At 45.2% G+C, this 14,393-nt stretch overlaps 1 protein-coding gene across 4 annotated transcripts in view; it reads left to right on the forward strand.

Annotated features, from left to right (window-relative positions):
• The window catches only part of CACNA1A (calcium voltage-gated channel subunit alpha1 A), a 254,178-nt gene that overhangs the window by 39,515 nt on the left and 200,270 nt on the right, over positions 1-14,393 (forward strand). For 3 of the 4 annotated variants that reach the window (XM_070792697.1, XM_070792698.1, XM_070792699.1), the window contains exons 1-2: positions 8,084-8,209; positions 11,552-11,691. In XM_070792697.1, coding sequence (XP_070648798.1) covers positions 8,117-8,209; positions 11,552-11,691 — 233 coding nt within the window. In that variant the 5' untranslated portion in view covers positions 8,084-8,116. Of the gene's footprint in view, positions 1-8,083; positions 8,210-11,551; positions 11,692-14,393 lie in introns of those variants that run through there. The other variant, XM_070792700.1, reaches the window with a different exon arrangement.

The raw sequence follows: 14,393 nt of genomic DNA on the forward strand, positions 1-14,393 counted from the left end.
TGTATTTATTATTTGGCTGTTCTGGGTCTTCGTTGCTGCACACAGACTTTCTCTAGTTGCAACGAGTGGGGGTTACTGCCTAGTTGCTGTGTGCAGGCTTCTCGTTGCAATGGCTTCTCTTATTGCGGAGCACTAGCTCTAGGCGCACAGGCTCCGTACTTGCCAGACACAGGCTCTAGAGTGCAGGCTCAGTAGCTGTGGCACCTAGCTTAGTTCCCCTGCGGCATGCGAGGTCTTCCTGGACCAGGGATCGAACCTGTGTCCCTGCAATGACAAAGGATTCTTAACCACTGGACCGCCAGGGAAGCCCCAAAACTTTTAGTGTTGGGATTTAAATTTTCTCTGAGATTTTCCTGCTGACATAAAGGATCTTTTGTGTGTATGTGCCTGTACTGTGTATGTTAAAAGTAGGTCTTTGCAGTTGTCTCCGAGACTTGACTTGCCGTGTAATTAAAAGCCCGCCTCATGCCACTGGCCATGGTGCTGAAACATTCTGGGCATCGCCAGAGTTGCCCTTGTTAGTGCTTCACATCCATCGGTCTCAAGCTGATCCGCTGGTGGAGAGAGTTCGAGATATCTGCGATTTCAAGAAAGACCCTTTGGATTGTTGGAAGTTGATATTGATTGTTATGACCCATTCTGGCTGGTCTTATGAAGAAGTGGACTAGTATGCAACGGTTGATAATTACTATATTAGATTGTGTCAGTGGCTGGAACTCAGGTGAAGACTGATCCAGTTGGCCTCATCATGGTTAAAATCCCAGGTATACCCCAACTCCAGTTTTTAAGTAAAGGCCAAAACATCCACCTTCTAGCAAGTAGGCGTAAGCTGTTGAGTGGTCTGTGGGGACCCCCACCAGCATGACTTTGAAGTGAACCGTAGCATATATATGACCTTGAGCAATCTGTTTAGCCTCTCTGAGCCATAATTTTCTTATCTGGAAAGTGGAGCTTGCAATAGAACCTACCTTGTAGAATTTTTGCAAGGAATTAACTGAAACAGTGAGTATATAGTGGTTAACTTGGTGTCTGCCCAACAAAGTGCTCAATAAATTGCAGCTGTAATTATGATTGTTGTATCTGTTAATGGCCTCATAATAGTTGATCATATTTCTAAATTAAACCATGGCATCTGTTTAGTGGAGCAGGAAATATGTCCTATACCCAAGGCCTTGGTACCCCCTTCTCTTTTCCTGGTAATGGTGAAAAGCATGGAAGTAACATGAAAATAAGACTTGCTTGGCTTCTCCCCACAATCTCAACTGCCTGATTGACTCATTGAAGTATCTGTTTCCTCAGAACACATCCATCAGGCAGCCCCTGTAGTAGAGACAAGACTTTGATGGGTTAACAAACCTGATTTGATTTTTCACACTAACTGCAGAAGGCTGGAAATGAGATGGGAATGGGGCAAGGTACCACAAAGAGAAGGATGGATCATTTGGACGTTCTGTAAGGTCTTGCTAAGGGGCTGGGATCATCAGCTATGCCCACTTTACAAATTGATTTTCCTTGATGCTCTGGCTCCCAAGAACAGCTCCTATTCGCAGACACGGCCCTTGTTCCCTGTAAAGAAATCACTGGGTCATTTCCTGTGTCACACACAGCCCCTCTCTGGGGCCACTGGGGGTCCTGATCTATCTTATTGTGGGGGAAGTTTTGTGTATCTGTATTCGCCTGTAGGGCTGTTTGCTAGTCTGACTTCCATGAGCCATTTCAGGAGCCAGCTTTTCCTCCCACCAGGGGTGCGTCTCTCCTCCTCATCTCCCTCCCTCTTCTTTTGGCCTCTTCGGCTGGCTGATTAGTCTGGATCCCGCTGACACAGGTGTTTTCTCCGTGAACCAATCGGGGAGCAGGAAGGCTCAGCTCAGCTCACAGAGGCATTGCTCACCACAGCTGTGAGTTAGAACCCAGGCTTTCTAAATAGGGAGGATCAGGCACAACTCAGGGTTGGGCTGAAAATGCCTCATCTCCCCCTGCCTGGACAACCTTTGACCTCTACCTGGGGAAAGAATCTCCTGTGCCAAGAACTCAGTACAGTGCACCAGGCACATCACTGCAGATTTCAAGGAGTTGATCTGTGTCCTTAACGTGCCTACAGAGATTTGGCACATGACGAAGTGAGGGGAGAGATGTGGACAGCAGGACCCACCCACCCTTCCTTTCTTCCATAGGTGTTTACTGAGCACCTACTCTGGAACAGATGCCCTCTTAGGTGCTGAGAACAAAGCATCAAACAAAACAAAGTGTTTTGCTTGTACAGGGCTTATAGTCTGTTAGGCAAAAGAAACAGAGAAACCAGGTAAAGGAGAAAAATACAGCAGGTGTTTGGGGGCAAGGGCCAAGGAAAAAATTAAGTAGGGAGATGGGGTAAAGGGCCTCACTGAGGATGAGAAAAGAGAAAAGACCTAGAAGAGAGGGACGGAATCTTGTGGGTCTCTGGGGAAAGAGCATTCTAGGAGAGAGAATAGCAGGTGCAAAGGCCCTGGCAGTAAAAGGTGCCTTGTGTGTTTGAGAAAGATGGAGAGGCCAGTATGGTTGTAGGTAAATGAACCAGGGGGAGAATGGAGGAGATGGGGGCAGGTCGTGCAGGACTGCTGGGAGGGCTTTGACTTTTCTTCTGAGTGAGGTAGTAGCCATGGGAGGGCTGTGACTGTTTCCATGTGCAGTAAACCAGAATTTTCTGTGCTGCGTCTTCATCTCATTCCAACATCACTCTTGATCCATGAAGGTCTTGGGTTTCACCTTGAGTGGAGGCAGAAGACTGGTTCAGGCCTCCTGAATTCTCCTCCTCTGGGGTCAGAACATGGAGGAGAAGGCTTGGAGCAGAAAGGCGAGCCCCCACTTCTTTCTGGATGACTCAAAGCCACAGTAACCGGGGCTCCTCCTCCCCCCTGAAATAGATCTAAGGCAGCACTTTCCAAACTTCAGTGTGCACAGAGCCCCTAGAGATCTTGCTGAAGTGTATGTTCTGACTCAGCAGGTCAGCATGGGGCCTGATGCTCTGCTTTTTTTGCTGGGTGTTGGCCTCTGCTGTTTGGTTCCTGGACCACGTGTTAAGTAGCAAGGGTGTGGACCACACCTTAAGTAACAAGGGTGTAAGGTCAGTGTTGCAGGTTCCCATTTGGGGTGTGTCTTTGGACACTGGCAGGGTGCATGGAGAGAGAGAGGGAGGTGACATTTGATAGCCAGTGTTTCTATGCATGCATGCCTGCTAAGTGGCTTCAGTCATGTCTGACTCTTTGCTACCCCATGGACTGTAGCCCACCAGGCTTCTCTGTTCATGGCATTCTCCAGTCAAGAATACTGGAATGAGTTGCCATGCCCTCCTCTAGGGGATCTTCTCAACCTAGGGATTGAACCCATGTCTTCTGCATTGCAGACAGATTCTTTACTGCTAAGCCATCAGGGAAGCCAGTGTATCCATACCTGACCAAAAAGAAAAAGAAATAAGATGGGTATGGGCAGCCTCTTTCTGTTGGTTTGCATGCTGACTAAGACTTCATTGTCATACTGGAGAGCTCTGGGTCTGAAACCCAGGTGACCACGGCAATTGAAAGCCCGATAATGCAGCCCATGAAAGTGCAGCTTGCTGCTGGTCTTGTGAGACTCTTCCTGGAACCTCAGCTCGAATCAGATACAAAGGAAGTCACATCCCAGCCATTTAGGGGCAGGAGGCCAGGGGGCCCCAAGAGTGAGGCAGCAGCTTGGTGCAGAAGCACACAGGGAGCTAGTTGGCAGAGAAGGAAAGCGAAATCATCAGATTCAAATCATGGCTTCAGAAGCCTCGGCAAGGGGAGGCCGGGGAAGGGCTTGGCATTGCTTCTTTGTGTACAAATATTGTCTCTTATTTTCTGGGCTGCAGGGTGAGGCAGAATGGAGTATTTGTGCAACACAGCCCAGCTTTGTTCTCTGTGCTTCTAATGACCGTCAGCTCGGAGGCAGGAAGCCAATCAGAGATGATCGTCAGCAGGAATGGCTTTTGTTGACTCCCCAAATTGCCCTGAGTCTTGGATTTGCTTTTCAAAGTGTGCATGGAGCGTGGCTCGACTGCTTTCAGCTGAAGGCAAAGGCTGAAGCAGGTGACAAAGAAGACCTCTTTTCCTTTCTTAGACTCTTATTCCCAGGTTGCCTATTTCAGACTTTATTTTCACACCTGGAAAGTGGGTATATATTCCAACTCCTCCTCCTCCAGCCTGTAAGATCCCTTGGTTTTTATGAAACGTCCATGATACTAAATGTAACTCTAGAGCCAAACAGGATACCGAGGCTAGTTAAGTTTCCAAGAGAGAAAGCTGGGAGGAGGGCAGTAGTTCATCAACATGGCCAAGTTCAAGATATGCTATTTAATCCTTCTGCACAACAGTGGATTTCAGTGTTCCCAGAGGACACTGGACAATATCTGGAGATGAATTTTGGTTGTTATAAGTTTTGATTCTCATAACTGGAGAGGAGGATGCTACTGGCATCTAGTGGGTAGAGGCCAGGGATGCTGGTCAACACCCTACAATATGCAGGACAGCTCCCGTGAAACCCCACCCACAGAGAATTGTTATTGTTGTTCGGTTGCTAAGTCATGCCTGACTCCCTGTGACCCCATAGACTGCCTCATGCCAGGCTTCCCTGTCCGTCACTATCTCCCGGGGTTTGCTCGAACTCATGTCCATTGAGTTGGTGATACCATCCAACCATCTCTCCTCTGCCACCCCCTTCTCCTTTTGCCTTCCGTCTTTCCCAGCATCAAGGTCTTTTCCAATGAGTTGGCTCTTTGCATCAGATGGCCAAAGTATTGGAGCTTCAGCGTCAGTCTTTGCAGTGAATCTTCAGGATTAATTTCCTTTAGGATTGACTGATTTGATCTCCTTGCTGTTCGAGGGACCCTCAAGAGTCTTCTCCAGCCCCACAGTCAGCCCCTCATCATGTCAGTAGTGTGGGAGTTGGGAGACCCAGCTCCAGAGTAACCAATTCCCTCAGGCTTTCTCCCTCTGGCATCCATTTCTCCACACCTAAGCCTCCTTCTCAGAAATTTCCAGCTTTGTTGTGTTAGTGTGTTAGTTGCTCAGTCGTGCCCGACTCTTTGCGACCCCATGGACTGTAGCCCACCAGGCTCCCCTGTCCATGAGATTTTCCAGGCCAGGATACTGGAGTGGGTCACCATTTCCTTCTCCAGGGGATCTTCCCAACCCAGGGATTGAACCTGGGTCTACTGCACTGCGGGCAGATTCTTTACTGACTTTTTTATTTAAAGTAATTATTGATATGTATGTTCTTATGGCCATTTTGTTAATTGTTTTGAATTTGTCTTCCTAGGTCCTTTCTCTTCTCTTCCTCTTTTGTTCTCTTCCAATATAAAATTTTAAAAATTAAATTAAAAAGAAAAGAAATTGCCAATTTTGTTTATTAAGGCTGTTGGCCTGAGGATGCTTCTGCAGATCTGGCCGGGGAAACAGGGATATTGTGGATCACCCGCTGATCAGCAGATCAGGTCCTGATATGAAGTGAGCAGGACAGACCCTCCCCAAGGGCAAACCCTCCAGTGGGACTGTCTAGTGGCTGGAGCAGTGTTCCAGGTTTCAGGGAGGCGCTTGTGCCCAGAGAGAGAGGGAATATGCCTCTAGAAATGGCCATATGACCTACACCTTCCCTCCTTTGGATCTTGAAAGGGCTGACTCTTGGAGGCTTGACTACCATGTTGTTCTTTACTGAGGTGAAATTCACATAGCAGTACTAGCCATTTTTAATTCCTTGGTATTCAGTACATTTGGAATGTGTTCAGCTATCACCTTGATCTAGTTCTAAAACATTAAGTAACCACTCACCATTGCCCGCTCTCCCAGCCCCCTCAGTCCTTGGCAACCACCAGTCTGCTTTCAGACTATGGACTTGCTTGTTTTGACCATTTCATATCAATGGAATTCATACAATATATGGTCTTTTGTATCTGGCTTCTTTGACTCAGCATGATGTTTTTGAGGCCCCTCCACACTGCAGTGTGAGTTAGTGCTTCATTTTTATGGCAGAATAATATTCCATTCTATGGATATATCATATATTGTTTAACTATTCATTCCCTGATGGACATTTGGGTTGTTTCCACCTTTTGGCTAATTGTGAGTATTGCTTCTGTGAACATGTATCTGAGTACTGGTTGTCCAGTGCTTTTGGTGTATACCTAGGAGTGGAATTGCTAGCTTTTATGGTAATTCTATGTCTTAACTTTTTGAGGAGTCATCAAACTATTTTGCTCAGTGGCTGTACTGTTTTACATTCTCACTAGCAATGTACAGTGGTTCCAGTTTCTCACATTCTCACCAACACTTTATTTTTTAAATAAATCAACCCAGTTCTTTTTTTTAAAGATTTATTTATTTATAGCTGCACTGGCCTTTATTGCTGTGTGTGGGCTTTCTCCAGTTGCAGAGGGTGGGGGCTCCTCCGTTGTTGCCAGGCACGGGCTCTAGGGACATGGGCTTCACCAGTTGCAGCTCATTGGCTCAGCAGCTATGGTATCCAGGCTTACTTGTCCTGCAGGGTGTGGGATCTTCCTGGACCAGGGATCAAACCCATGTCCCCTGCATTGGCAGGCTGATTCTTTACCACTAAGCCGCCAGGGAAGCCCACCAACACTTGACTGTTTTCTGTTTTTTTCATTCTTATCATCCTACTGGATGTGAAGTGGTATCTCATTGTGTTTGATTTGCATTTTTCTAATCTTCTTTGGAGAAATGTCTTTTCAAACTCTGCCTGTTATTTAATTGGGTTGTCTTCTTATTGTCTAGTTGTAAGTGTTCTTTATTCTGATACTAGACCCTTATCAGATATATGATTTGCAAACATTTTCTTGCATTCTGTTGGTTTTTTTTTCACTTTCTTGACAATGTCCTTTGATGCACCAATGTTCTAAATTTTGGCAAAGTCTGATTTGTCTATTTTTACTTTTGTTGATCATGCTTTTGATATCAAACCTGATCACTGTATTTTATTTTTAATTTAATTTTTATTTTAAATTGGGATGTAGTTGATTTACAGTGTTGTGTTCGTTTCAGGTGTAAGCAAAGTGAATCAGTTATGTACACACACACACGAATATATATTCATTCCTTTTCAGATTCTTTCCCCATATAGGTTATTACAGAATGTTGAATAGAGTTCTCTGTGCTATAGAGTAGGTCCTTGTTGATTATCTATTTTATATATAATAGTGTGTATATGTTAATCCCAAACTCCTAATTTATCCCTTCCCAACCCCACTTTCCGCTTTGGTAACCATAAGTTTGTTTTCTGAGTCTGTGAGGCTGTTTCTATCTTGTGAATAAGTTCATTTGTATCATACTTTAGAATCTACATATAAGTGATGTCATATGGCATTTGTATGTATCTGACTTACTGTATATGATAATCTCTAATTGCATCTATGTTGCCACAAATAGCATTATTTCATTCCTTTTTATGGCTCAGTAATAGCCCATCGTATGTATGTACCACATCTTTATCCATTCTTCTGTGGATGGACATTTAAGATGGACATTTTGCTATCTGATCTGATCACTGTATTTTAAATTGCGACCACCAACCTCCTCTCCTGCTTTTTCTCTCTGTGGCATTCACCGTACAGTACCGTATGCCTCTCTTCTACAAGGGCAGAAATTTCTGTGAGTTTTACTCTCAGCTGTGACCCTGTGCCCAGGACCTGGCACGCAATAGGTGCTAAATTGATATTTGTCCAATGAAGGTTGGAGGTGAGATGGAGGAAGAGCATCTACAGTTTCCTTATGGAGTCATCTGCTGGGTTTTCATGGCAGTGAAACTCCTCTGTATGAAGCTATGTTGGTAGATCCATGTCATCATACGCTTGCTCAGACTCACAGAATGTACGACACCAAGCATGAACCATAGTGTAAGCTAAGGACTTTGGATAATAGTGATATGTCAGTGTAGGTTCATCACGGGTGACAAAATTCACCACTCCAGTGGGGGACGTTCATAACAGGGCAGCTGTGCCTATGTGGGGGCAGGGGACATGTGGGAAATCCCTGTATCTTCCACTCAGTTGTGCTTTGAATCTAAACAAAGCTGAAAAGATTTTCCTTAACTCTGTGATACTCCCTTTGAATATATGATTTTAGCCACCATCATAGCAAACTGCATCGTCCTCGCCCTGGAGCAACACCTACCTGATGATGACAAGACTCCGATGTCTGAACGACTGGTGAGTGATGTTTCCCCGCCGGGGTCTCTGTTTTGGGGGCAAACTGATGTGCCTGTGGGATCTGAGAGCAGACTGGGCTCTTAGTCTTGTCTCCAAGAACCAGATCCTGGGCCCCCTGCCTGTTGTTGTTTAGCTGCTAAGTCCTGTCCAACTCTTTTGTGACCCCATAAACTGGAACCCACCAGGCTTCTCTGTCCATGGAATTTCCCAGGCCAGAATATTGGAGTGGGTTACCATTTCCTTCTCCAGGGGGTCTTCCCAACCTAGGGATCAAACCCGTGTCTTCTGCATTGCAGGAGGATTCTTTACCACTGAGCCACCATGAAAGCCCTGAGCAACCTAAATTTCATGAATACCAATAATCTGGGGAGAAAGAAGTCCTCGCTGCCCATCCTCCACTCTTGCCCCCCAGCAGACCTTTTGTTAATCTGGAGAGGGATGGAGGGGTTACGTTGTCCATGAGGAGTCACATTCAGAACAAAATTTTGGGGAATTCTCTGGCAATTGGGTGGTTAGGACTTGATGCTTTCACTATCAGGGCCCAGGTTCAGTCCCTGGATGGGGAACTAAGATCCTGCAAGTCTGGTGGCACAGCCAAAAGAATTTAAATAAATAAATAAGTTTTTAAAAAAGAAAAACAAACAAAAATTCTTGTGAAAAATATTAACCATACATAAATACATGGAGAACAGTACCATGAACCCCTCATGAACTCCTCATCCAGAGACAACAAATATCAAGATTTTGCCTCACTTCATGTTTCCTTTTGTTTTTTATTTCCTTGGTTTGTTTTTCTTGGCCAAACTATGTTAGGGCAAATCCCAGGCAATACGTCAATTCACTGCCATATACTTAAGTCTGCATTGCTCAAAATATGGGCACTTTCTGGGACTTCCCTGGCAGTCCAGTGGTTAGTACTTAGTGCTTTCAATGCCATGGCCTGGGTTCAAACCCTGGTTGAAGAACTAAGATCCCGCAAGGCACATAGAGTGGCCAAAAAAGATGCTTTCTTACATCACCCCAGTGACATGTTGACATCCAGCACGCCAGTGGTTCCTGGGAATCATCAAAAACACAGCCAGTAATCAAATATCCACAATTACATCAGAAATGGCATCTTACAGGTTGTTTTGTTTGAACCAAGATCCATACATGGTCTAGATTTGATGTTAAGTCTTGTAATCTAAGGCAGTTATCTTCCCTCCTGCCATTGACTCTGCAGAAACCAGTCCAGTTGCCCTAAGGAAGGTCCCACATTCTGACTTTTGCGTGATTGCTTGCTTGCTGCTGCTGCTGCTGCTAAGTCGCTTCATTCGTGTCCGACTCTGTGCGACCCCATAGACGGCAGCCCACCAGGCTCTGCTGTCCCTGGGATTCTCCAGACAAGAACACTGGAGTGGGTTGCCATTGCCTTCTCCATTGTGTGATAGTGAAAAGTGAAAGTCAGGTTGCTCAGTCGTGTCTGACTCGTAGTGACCCCATGGACTGCAGCCTACTAGGCTCCTCCATCCATGGGATTTTCTAGGCAGCAGTACTGGAATGGCTTGCCATTGCCTTCTCTGGATTGCTTGCTTAGGGTATCATTTAGCTGGTTTCTCTTTCCCCAAGTTTACTACACATGAATATCAGCTCTGGAGTCAAAATCCAGTCAAAATCCAGTTTGATCTGGTGGAACTCTGCAGAGCTGTAAAGTAGCACTAAGTTCTCTCTTGATCCCAAGCCATCCCCCATCCCCCTGGTTTGCCTCCTGGCATTCTGACAACCCCAAGAAGGAGACCTTGCTCCTTCCCATCACCATTTCAAAGCCAGCTTTCAAAACTCAAGTGTAGGGAGAGAGAGATTTTAGAAGTCATTCCTTCCTAATCCACATAATATTGATGATCTCAAGGCTCTTACATGTTAATAGCTATGTATTGGGCTTCCAAGGTGGTGCTGCAGAAGAGCCTACCTGCCAGTGCAGGAGATGCAGGTTTGATTCCTGGGTCAGGAAGATCCCCTGGAGTAGGAAATGGCAACCCACACCAGTATTCTTGCCTGGGAAATCTCATGGACAGAGGAGCCTGGTGGGCTACAGTCCATGGGGTCACAAAGAGTCAGACACAACCCAACACACATGCATGCAGTTATGTATTATAATGTGTTTCCTAAAAATAGATAACTAGTCCAGAAAAACAATGACTTAAAACTTTTTTGTTTGTTTTTGCTTAAGATCAGGCTAAGTAAAAAGAGTTTGTTTAAAGAATAGTAAGCAAATAGTAGTAGCGATGGTGAGCTGGTATGGGAAAGCTCATAGAGGCAGAATGAAAATGACTGAAGCTTGAGAAGCATTGTCATTAACAGATGAGGGAGACAGCAATGGAGAGGCTCTGAGGGAACAAAGCTTATAGCTTAATTCCAAGTATTAATACTATAGAGTGTCAGCTGGAAGCCAGGCCTGGCCGGAGGCCTGGTGGGGAGCTGGGAGCTGGAACATCAGTCATTTACCAGCCAGTGCAGAAGTATTCATTCCAATATTTTCTCAACCTGAACTGCTCTATTGGTGCACACCAGCTTAGAATCATCACAAGTGTCAGATTTGGGGGCTTGGAGGTGAGGTCAGTGCACAGGGACCAACCCCAGGGTCCTGGATGATGTATGTGACAAGTAAACATTCTAAACCAATGCTTTCTTGTGGAACTTTCTACAGTGATGGAAATATCCAACATCTGCACCGTCCAATACGTTAGCCTGGAATGGGACTAGTGTGACAGCAGAACTGAGTCTTTCGTTTTATTTCACTTAAATTTATTTTTTATTATATATTTATTATTCTTGGCTGTGCTGGGTCTTCGTTGCTCTGCCTGGGCTTTCTCTAGTGGCAGTGAGGGGGGGCTACTCTTCATTGCAGTGCACAGGCTTTTCATAGCAGAGACTTCTCTTGTTGTAGGGCAAGGCTCCAGGTGCATAGGCATCGTAGTTGTGGCACTCAGGCTTAGTTGCCCCATGGCATAGGGGATCTTCCCCAATCAAGGATCGAACCCGTGTCCCCTGCATTGGCAGGCAGATTCCCAACCACTGAACCACCAGGAAATCCCTTCATTTCAATTTAAATAGTCACACATGGCTGCCTAAGTAGTGTGTAAAGTTGGCCAAATGGAAAGGAGTCGTCTTCTCCATGCTTCTGTTTTTCTCGCAGTAGGCTTTGGACAAGGTTACTCCAGGCAGAATGCAGTGAGGCGCGGTGAGGGCTGGAAAGTCTGGAGAGGTGAGGGGAAGTGGGTAGAGATTCTGAGTGGGTAGTTCCCTGTTCATGCTGCCCTCTGTCCAGCCAAAGACACTAATCTTACCTTCTCCCCCTTCCAGGATGACACAGAACCATACTTCATTGGAATTTTTTGTTTCGAGGCTGGAATTAAAATCATCGCCCTTGGATTTGCCTTCCATAAAGGCTCTTACTTGAGGAACGGCTGGAATGTGATGGACTTTGTGGTGGTGCTAACAGGGTAAGTGGTCTGTGATGTGTTTCTTAGAATTATCTTGAATGATGAGAACTCTGGAAACATAAGGATTGGTGGCATCCGGGCTGGGCTCAGAAATGCTAAGCCCCCATGTTCTTCCGTGTGCTTCTGCCCTCTTACCCAACCCCCCTCACCTCCTCATCTCGGCTGGAGATCACGGCAGATGCTTTCTGTTACAATTAGAATAAATAGCTTTTAGAATTGACTGCTTCCAAAGTGCTTTACATGCATTCTCTCATTTAATCCTCACAACAATCCAATGAATTAGGAAACATTAATATTCCCATGTGAGCGCTGAAGAATCTGAAGCATAGAAGGAACTTGCTCGCGATCACCCAGCTAGTAAGTGATGGAGCTGGGATTTGAACCTGAGATGATATCATTCCGGAACTCGAGTTTGTAACTATTGCACACATAGTCCTTTTGCTTTGCTTGGGCGAATACCTTGCCTTTATTTTAAATTGGTAAATGCTTTTTGAGGACTTCAGGGTGCGAGAGATTGTGGTGGGATTATGGAGAAAACCAGCTGAAGTAAGGTGCAGTCAGTGCCTCTGAGGAGGTTTCAGATCTGATACAATGAGCCAGAGGTAAAAGGTAAAAGGTGAAGGTGTATACTCTGTCCACCTTGTATAAGGTAACTCTAGCTACTATAACGGCAACAACAAAATCCAAAACTAGGTAATGACTTAAACACAACAGAAGTTTTATTTCTTGCTCGTTGAAAGATCAAAACAGTTGTTTCTCACTGGCAGGCTTCTCTCCTCTGCACAGTGATTGAGGGACTCAGGCCCTCAATATACATTGTGGTTCCCTATTGTTGACTCACAGATTGGGTCTGCTTGTCTACAGGATATCATGGAAGAGACATGAACGTGGATGGTGATGCTTGGGGCAGGGAGGCGGTTGTAGAGTCCTGACTGGAACCTGGCTCATAACCTCTTTCACTCATACAGACTTCTGCTCGAATTCAGGCACATGCCCATACATGGCTCAGGGAAGCTGGGAAACAGCACACTGTGCTTAGAAGGAAATGGAAATGGATTTGGTGGATGGTCAGCCAGTCTCCGTTGCTGACCCCAAAGCCCTTTATCCAGTCCCAGTATAGACTTTACCATTTTGTGATGATTTTGAACTCCTTTGCTTACTTATTCCTCCCCTCCAAGCTAAGTCTTTTTCTTCTCTCCCAAGAGCCCTATTCACTGAGAGACATTCCTCATAGTTCTCCTATATGAGAGCCCAGTTTTCCTCTATGGGATTATAATCCTCTATGGGATCATTTTTGGGGGGTGCTCCAAAATCACTGCAGATGGTGATTGCAGCCATGAAATTAAAAGATGCTTACTCCTTGGAAAGAAAGTTATGACCAACCTAGACAGCATATTAAAAAGCAGAGACATTACTTTGTCAACAAAGGTCCATCTAGTCAAGGCTATGGTTTTTCCAGTGGTCATGTATGGGTGTGAGAGGTGGACTATAAAGAAAGCTGAGCACTGAAGAATTGATGCTTTTGAACCATGGTGTTGGAGAAGACTCTTGAGAGTCCCTTGGACTGCAAGGAGATCCAACCAGTTCATCCTAAAGGAGATTAGTCCTAAGTGTTCATTGGAAGGGCTGATGTTGAAGTTGAAACTCTCAATACTTTGGCCACCTGATGTGAAGAGGTGACTCATTTGAAAAGACCCTGATGCTGGGAAAGATTGAAGGTGGGAGGAGAAGGGGACGACAGAGGATGAGATGGCTGGATGGCATCACCGACACAGTGGACATGGGTTTGGATAAACTCCGGGAGTTGGTGATGGACAGGGAGGCCAGGTGTGCTGCGGTTCATGGGGTTGCAAAGAGTCGGACACGACTGAGCGACTGAACTGAACTGAACTGATGGGATCATTTCTGGGTGGGAATCACAGTTCTCTCTGTTGTTTAGTCGCTAAGTCATGTCCAGCTCTTTGTGACCCCATGGAATGTAGCCCGCCAGGCTCCTCTGTCCATGGGATTTCCCAGGCAAGAAGACTGGAGTGGGTTACCACTTCCTTCTCCAAGTTTTCTTCCATGGGATTCTATTTCTCCTCTGGGCCTTGTTGCTGCTCCAGGTCCGTTCTCTCTTGGCAGACGCCATGGGTCTTAGTGACCATGCTGTGTTGGCTGGCCTCTCATAATTCAGGTTTTAAATGTATCTGTTGTTTCAAAGCAACGTTTCTTCTCACAGAAGCAGCTGTGTCAGTTGGGCTATTTTGGTAGAGGCTTTCAGGTTTGAGTGGTCTTTTATGAGGGCTAGCTGTAGTGTTTTCTGACAGGGGCTCTGCTGTGCCCACGGTCCTTTGCCTCATGACCTTGGAAGGTTCCTTGGATGTATCATGGCATTGAGCACTTTTCTCTTTGCTTACTAGGAAACTTGTGTATGCAACAGCTCAGTGGTTGACTTTGCTGTTGTTGTTTAAAAATGTATTATAAAAAAAGATGTGATAGAAATAACCATTTCTAAAAAGGTATAATAGAATAATTCTAAAAGAAGTAGAGAATCATATAACAAATGCCTGTGTAACAAATTCTAAAAGAAGTGGAAAATCATATAGCAAATCATATAACAAATATTCGTTGAATGAATGAATGAATATTTGCATTCATTGAATGCAAATATTGAATGAACAATATTCATTCAGTGAATATTTATTAGGCAACTACCATAT

The sequence above is a fragment of the Bos indicus genome, chromosome 7 (genome assembly GCF_029378745.1).
Source record: "Bos indicus isolate NIAB-ARS_2022 breed Sahiwal x Tharparkar chromosome 7, NIAB-ARS_B.indTharparkar_mat_pri_1.0, whole genome shotgun sequence".
Taxonomy (NCBI): Eukaryota; Metazoa; Chordata; class Mammalia; order Artiodactyla; family Bovidae; genus Bos; species Bos indicus.